This window comes from Argentina silus (assembly GCF_951799395.1).
Source record: "Argentina silus genome assembly, chromosome: 3".
Taxonomy (NCBI): Eukaryota; Metazoa; Chordata; class Actinopteri; order Argentiniformes; family Argentinidae; genus Argentina; species Argentina silus.
The window spans coordinates 17,707,201-17,714,175 of NC_139657.1; the positions used below are offsets into that span (position 1 = coordinate 17,707,201).

General features: G+C 47.2%; 2 protein-coding genes across 7 annotated transcripts in view; one reads left to right on the forward strand and one right to left on the reverse strand.

Moving 5' to 3' along the window:
• LOC310802488 (aldo-keto reductase family 1 member B1) overlaps window positions 1–2,623 on the forward strand; it is a 4,708-nt gene extending 2,085 nt beyond the window's left edge. The window contains exons 4-10 of one of the 2 annotated variants that reach the window (XM_083666884.1): window positions 35–112; window positions 387–503; window positions 601–713; window positions 955–1,042; window positions 1,480–1,563; window positions 1,975–2,057; window positions 2,197–2,623. In XM_083666884.1, the coding sequence (XP_083523010.1) occupies window positions 35–112; window positions 387–503; window positions 601–713; window positions 955–1,042; window positions 1,480–1,563; window positions 1,975–2,057; window positions 2,197–2,230 (597 nt within the window). In that variant the 3' untranslated portion in view covers window positions 2,231–2,623. The remainder of the gene's footprint in view (window positions 1–34; window positions 113–386; window positions 504–600; window positions 714–954; window positions 1,043–1,479; window positions 1,564–1,974; window positions 2,058–2,196) is intronic. The other variant, XM_083666883.1, reaches the window with a different exon arrangement.
• A 30-nt stretch (window positions 2,624–2,653) lies between these two features.
• On the reverse strand, window positions 2,654–6,729 carry klhl36 (kelch-like family member 36). 5 transcript variants are annotated; one of them, XM_083666879.1, is made up of 7 exons: window positions 6,567–6,729; window positions 6,043–6,126; window positions 5,412–5,585; window positions 5,154–5,321; window positions 4,276–4,992; window positions 3,850–4,007; window positions 2,654–3,681 (listed from the first exon to the last, which is right to left on the reverse strand). In XM_083666879.1, the coding sequence occupies exons 2-7, from the start codon at window positions 6,100–6,102 to the stop codon at window positions 3,117–3,119; spliced, it is 1,842 nt and encodes a 613-aa protein (XP_083523005.1). In that variant the 5' UTR covers window positions 6,103–6,126; window positions 6,567–6,729; the 3' UTR covers window positions 2,654–3,116. The 5 variants fall into 5 exon arrangements, with proteins under 5 accessions (XP_083523005.1, XP_083523002.1, XP_083523003.1 ...); XM_083666876.1 differs by having other exon boundaries at window positions 5,412–5,606; XM_083666877.1 differs by having other exon boundaries at window positions 5,412–5,606; window positions 6,563–6,729.
• Window positions 6,730–6,975: the final 246 nt, after the last annotated feature.

Here is a 6,975-nt window from a genome sequence, read left to right on the forward strand (position 1 = left end):
TTGATTATGACATTGTCTACTTCATTCTCTCTAGAAAGTGGATGACGAGCTGTTCCCTATGAAAGATGGAGAACTGCTCACCTCTGACATTGACTATCTGGACGTATGGAAGGTAACTATCTTTCTCTTCATAAATGAAGAATTACATAAGAACGTATTCATTTCATTGGTGTTTCATACAAGTTTGGGATCAATTCAGTTTCAATTCAGTGTGCTCAGGGGATTCATAGAAAATTGCCCATTGCTTTTCTGTTAAATTGAATTTCAATAATTTTCCTCACATGAAACTGAATTTACCCTAATTCTGTTTTAGTATCTTGAAGCGTAGTGTATTGCTCTGTACTGCACATGCATTTCTATGCTGTCTGCTGTGCGCTATGCTCTAGGGTATGGAGGCTTTGAAAGCGTCAGGCAAGGTCAGGAGTATCGGTGTGTCCAACTTCAACATCCTTCAGTTGGAGAGACTGCTCTCTGTGGCCAAGGTTCCTCCTGCAGTCAATCAGGTGCTCAGGGACTTTCAGTACATGGAGTTGTCTTTAGAAACAACAATTCTAATACCCTAAGTACCTCCAGAACATTACCCCCTCCCCTCCCCTGTAGGTGGAGCTGCATCCCTACCTTGTCCAGTCAGAGCTGGTGGAGTTCTGCAAGTCCAGGAATATCGCCCTCACTGCCTATAGTTCCTTTGGTTCCCCTGGAAGACCCACAGAGCTGTGAGTCCTGAGACTGCTGCTGACATATAGCTACTACACTACAACATCCTGTACTACTGACAACTGCTAAACTAACTGGTCCCAGGTCTGTATCTGTACCTGCTCCACCACTCATGTCAGTCATTGTCATAGTAAGCATATGGCAGAGGAGTTGTCTAAAGCACTTACAGATCTGGGGTCAGGCTGCTTGTACACATCTTATAGTTCCAGAAGTTTAACCTCCTTTCTATGTTTCGTGTAGTCACCGTGGAGACACAGACCCTGAGAAGCTTCTTGAAGATCCTGTGGTGGGGGACATCGCCAAGAAGCATCGACGAAGCCCTGCCCAAGTCAGTCAGCTATTACCTTAAAGACACTCTTAGCAGACCTGAGTCAAAATATATTCTATTAATTACTTTAGGTGTGCTTGATTAGGCTTTCTCATTAGGCTGGGTTGGTAAGATTTGTATTTTTGAGTTGATTTGACTGGTTCTCTTAATCTGGCTAAGCTTTATCAAGCACATCTGAGGTAATTGAAAAAAACAAATGGTGTTTTGACCCAGGTCTCATCTCTGGTGTATGGGTCTCAGCTGTGTCTCCAGAAAGTGTGTGTGTGTGTGTGTGTGTGTGTGTGTGTGTGTGTGTGTGTGTGTGTGTGTGTGTGTGTGTGTGTGTGTGTGTGTGTGTGTGTGTATGTGTGTGCGTGCATGCATGCATGCGTGCTTGTGTGCATGTGTGTGCGTATTCACACCTGAGCGGTCTGCATCTAAGGATGTGTTTGTTTCAGGTGCTGCTGAAGTACCACGTACAGCAGGGTATTGCAGTGATCCCCAAGAGTGTCAAACCAAATCACATCCTAGAAAACACCAAGGTAAACTCTCTTTAATTAGAGCCCTGTTCCAGCTTTACAACTGCATCCACCCTTCCTCCCTTTCTGAAGTGATTACTGATCTAACATAATTGGATTGGTCAAAGCAAGCTTTTCCACTGCATTGCTTTCACAAAGTCATGTCAGAAGAGTCAAAGCAGACACTGTATCCTCATCTGCCCTTCATGTAGCTCTTGCGCAATCATAGCATGACTTATAATATGGTGGTCAGTCATTTTCATTTTCATGACTGACTGAGAATCATGGTTTAACCATAGTTATGAAGTTCAGTGTCACTTGATACTGACTACAGTAGCATAAATCAATAAGAAGGGATGCATTATACATTCTGACACCTGTTGATGGCTAATGGTATAATACTGAGCACTGAAATAGCAAGTGTCTTGTGTGCAGATCTTTGACTTCGCTCTGTGTGAGGAGGACATGGCGGCACTGAGAGGACTGGATCGAGGGTGGAAAGCTTGCTGTATTGACTTGTAAGACCACAGGTTTACACACACACACACACACACACACACACACACACACACACACACACACACACACACACACACACACACCAAAACAAGGCTTCAGCGATTTCGACCACAACATAATGTTGTGTTTTCTCTTCAGGATGAAGTCTCATCCATACTACCCTTTTGAATGAGACTGAGGATCAGAGCTTAGTGAGAGAGAGGTGTCACTGGGGAACGAGACGACTGCTGTTCAACTGGATGGAACATGGTTATTTTAGGTTACTACTAAACAGGCAGGGTATGTTTCAGCAGCTCTCTCATTATCAGCAGCTCTGGGCTAGGCTGCAGAATGCTCTTCTACCATTGTGTATTGTTGTTACCTGTGAAACTTTGATCAAAGAAAATTGAAGGCACTGAAGGTAAAGGATGGATGATTTTTGATTCGATTTTGAATACATTATATGGAGAGACTCAATGAGTCTTGCATAGTCGTATGCATGAAGTCTTTTAGTTTGTTTTGTTTAAAAAATGTAAAGGAAAAATTTGATGAACACACTTGTTTATAGTGTCTAAACACTACAATAAATGAAAAAAATCAATCAATCAATCAATCATACATGGATTATGCTTTAATGATAATACTGAGCATGTCAAAGTTAAAACATTTTTTCACACAGCAGTCTCCAGTGTTAGTAGGCATATTGGAATATTGTCTTCACAAAACGGCTGATACAGATTCAACAGTCTGTTTGTGAGTGTTTGTGCTTTTTGAGATTGAGAGCCAGTCCTGTCATCTGCTGGGAGTGGTGCTGCAGCTCCGGGTCCACAGATCTTGTCCTTCCCATCTCCTGCAGTCATTGGTCCCCTCCAGGGATGTAGTGGGATATAAACACACATACACTGCATAACACCATTTATACACTTTTAAATATAGTATTTATCCAGCTATTTTGCTACCTAGCATTGTTAGTGAAAGTGTTAATGTTGATGCAACGTCCTCCATCTCCACCTCACCAGCGTCCATCCAGAGTTAACCACTGTACTAGTATAGTATAGTATACACCCCTGGTCTCCTCCTCAGGTGGGGTGTGGCCTGCCTTTCCCCTTATGCCCTGCCCTCTTCCTCTCCGGGCTGATGGGCTGCGGCCTCACAGCGCACACGCAGGCCGACGCCCCGGCGATGCGTTTGGGTGCGTCCTGCCCCCGCACCCACTGTCCTTTCTCTGGGTCAAACACCTGCGTGGCGCGGGAAAACACCATACTCTCCCAGCTGTAGCCCCCCAGCACAAAGATCTTCCCCCCCCAGACCCCTACGCCAGCCTCGCTGTTTGGCTTGAGGAGCGGGGCGATGCGCGTCCACTGCTCGCTCTGAGGGTCGAACGCCTCCACAGCCAAGATGTCGAAACGCTCGATGCTCTCCTCGTTGTCGTCGCTGCCTCCGATGGCGTAGATCAGGTGGTGCAATGATGTCATGCAGTGCCAACCCCGAGCCGATAACATCGGCTGGCGCTCCGTCCAGACGTCCCCGCCCCGCGGGTCATAGCTCAGCACCTCTCGCCGATATGGCCCGATCTGGTAGTCATGGCCACCGGAGATGTAGACTACGCCTTTATGACTGGTGCCTGCATGGCCGTAGGTGAACCTGTGGAGAGGTGGAGAGGAGAGAGGGAGGGGAGAGATGGAGGGGAGAGATGAAGGGGTGTAAAAAACACAATCTATTATATTTTATTTGGTTTGCAGTTTTATATTTGTGGGTGTTGTAGCTACGCCTCTCCTTTGGATGTATGTCTGTGAAGAGGACTCAGGCTACCTGGGCAGTCCTGCTACATATGTCCAGCAGTCCTCTGTGGGGTGATACACCTCGACTGACGACAGAGCACCATTGTCATTACGTCCTCCCACAGCGATCAGACACTCCCCTACTGCTCCCAGGTAGAAGTCCACACGGCGCTGGTTCATCTGAGTGGCCTAGAGACAGAGAGCTGATGTCAGCAGAGAAACATAGACTGTAGACTGGAGAAGAGAGCCTCACTCGTCACTCACTCCATTGAAGTAAAGTTCAGATTGAAAGAATAGTGGCTACGCTTTCGGTCAAGCATCCTTACACGTGGACTTCATTTGTCCATCTGTTACAATAGATATTCTCTGCTCAGCTCTCTCTCATTTACAAAATAACTTGTTTTACATGGGAAACATTAATAAACAAAGAGTTAGGTTACAGTGTTAGCGACGTTACCTTGATCCACTGGTTGTCTCGGGGGTTGTAGCGGTACAGCAGGTTGCTGGCAGCATCTCCTCCGTTGTCCCGTGACGAGCTGCCGCCGGCTGTGAAGATAAATCCGCCCAGCACGGCGACACAGTGGTGACTCCTCTGGGCCGGGATCTGGGTCTCCACCCTCCACCCCCCTGACCCCGCCTCTCCATCCAGCCAGCACACATCAGCACTCAGCTCCTCGCCGCGCTCCGACACCTCTCCTCCCACCAGCAGGAGGCGCTCTACTCCGCCCCGCAGCGCAGTACGGTCGGTCTGCAGCATGGGCTGGGCACTAGTCCTGGCGTGGTAGCTCAGCGCCTCCTCAACCAGCCACTCACAGCCGGCCTCCGGGGGCAATAGGGAGCGCACAGCCGGGAGTACCCGTTCCGCCAGGTCGCTGGCGGGCATCAGGGGGAAGCGGATGTGGGAGAGGAGCTGGCGGGCATGCACAGGGCGGTCAGGTGTCTGGCTCAGCCACTGGAGGGCAGCCTGGAGGAGAGCCTGCTCACTCTCGTGTTGGACCTGCCCGCTGGCCAGGTAGGCACTGAGCTTGGGCAGGCGGACGTCACGTAGGAACCCCGGGGTGAAGGAGAGGGTGGCGAAGCGCTCCAGGATGAAGTGGTCGATGTAGGAATCCAGTCTCTCCAGGCTGTAGAGCAACGCCAGCTCCTGAAGGTAAAGGTAGTTCTCCTCGCTCACCTCAAAATCCAAACAAACATCACAAAATCAGGCTTCATTCAAAGTGTGTTTCACACAAATGTCAACACAATTGGCAGAAAGAGGGACAGCACTGAAATTAATGGTAGCTCAACCCAGGGACAGGTGCAGGAGGAGCTGCAGGGCTGGGAGGGACAGTTCACCTCCTTCTCCAGGTACTGGCAGCAGAAGTCCACAGCCCTCCACACCTGCAGCAGGTGAGCAGTCTCCAGGATGTAGTCGATGTTCCCCCCATCCAGAGGCAGCTCCCCGCTGTACAGGAAGTCTACCACTGCCTTCAGGCCAATGTACGAGGCCCCCACGAGCTCCACCTGCAGGAGAAAACAAAGGATGTATTACAGAGAGAGAGAAAGTGAGGGAGAGAGAGAGGGAGGGAGAGTCAGACAGATAGACAAACAGACCTCAGCCTGACGCTCCTCCCTCATGCCCAGGGTGAACATGGCGTGGAAGTAGGGGCTGGAGACGGCCAGGAGGGCACGGTGGGCAGGGACACGCTGGTCATCAGCTACCAGGACGACGTCACATAGCTGGCCGCACTGACGCTGTTCATTCAGACCCTGTAGGAGGAAGGAGGCCTGCTCCGGCCAACGGTACACCTGAGACAACCACACATAGCAACAGGTTCTATTTATTATCCTTACAAGACTAATCAGGATATACAGTACCAGTCAAAAGTTTGGACACACCTTCTCATTCAATGGTTTTTCTTTCTTTATTTTTTATTATTTTCTACATTGTAGATTAATATTGAAGACATCAAAACTATGAAGGAACACATATGGAATTATGTAGTAAACAAAAAAGTGTTCAACAAACCAGAATGTTTTATATTTTAGATTCTTCAAAGTAGCCACCTTTTTCTTTGATGACAGCTTTGCACACTCTTGGCAAGGTGTGTCTAAACTTTTGACTGGGACTGTAGATATAAAAAAAACTGACAAAGTGACACGCAAGAGATACACAATATATATATATAAATCAGTCAGTCTGGTGAAATAAAAAAGTGTCGGTCTAGATTAGCTATGACTTGACCTTTGATGATTCACTGATCCGTTGAGGCCGTGAAATACGGCTCTGTCTTCCATTATCCATTTTGTTCTCTCAATCCAGCAATATCTAAAGGATAGGAGAATACGAATATACACACACACACACACACACACACACACACACACACACACACACACACACACACGGAGAGGGAGAGAGAGAGAGAGAGAGTGTGAGTGAGGGAGAGAGAGGAGTAGGAGTAAATCAACAGATGAACTGAGTCAAATGTTAAAAGTAAGTGACGAATGATCAATAGAATAAAATTAATTAAACGCTTTACAACCTTCACATACTTGTGTGGACTATCACTTTAAGGTTGCTTGTCAATAAATGAGAATTGACGATTGTAATGCCAATCAGATACAACATTTTGCTATTGACATAAAGTAACCGGACGCTCTGAAAATACACTAACGCTGGGTGATGATATTACCGGCGTCTTGCTACATTGTAAACTGTCAACAGCAGCAGTGATGACATGATGTTATCACAATGGCAATACCGACCAACAGCAGACTCCTGCTCGACAATGATATGGACCCTGCTGTGATCAAAACTACGAAGTTTGAATTTTCCACTGAATCATCCGTTGTTAGGAGACTCATCATTAGGCTTCGTCAAAACCAGTTTGACAATAGTATATTTTGTTTAGCTGCAGCCATGATCTCATCCAGGAAGTAGCTCCAGAACTGTCTGTAAAATCGAACCAATCACAGTGCGAGTGGATAGGTCCTCGTGGGGTGCATTCAATGGCAAACATTTAAGCACTATTGGGATGTAATGTTAAAATGAAGCCGGAGACATCAAGCCCGTCTGATCTGTCCCATAGTAGACTGATATAAACCATAATTGATATGTGCACATGGTTACCAAGATGGAAATTTCAGCAGCGCTTGACAGTTTTAGCATGATAAA

What these genes read in the sequence shown, in the direction of transcription:
- klhl36 (XM_083666876.1), bottom strand. Translation starts at nt 6,102, where the DNA reads ATGGATAATGGAAGACAGAGCCGTATTTCACGGCCTCAACGGATCAGT. An exon ending in GCCAGTACCTGGAGAAGGAG is followed by an intron (nt 4,993 to 5,153) that starts GTGAACTGTCCC and finishes TTGGATTTTGAG; the next exon opens with GTGAGCGAGGAGAACTACCT. An exon ending in TATGTAGCAGGACTGCCCAG is followed by an intron (nt 3,682 to 3,849) that starts GTAGCCTGAGTC and finishes ACCTCTCCACAG; the next exon opens with GTTCACCTACGGCCATGCAG.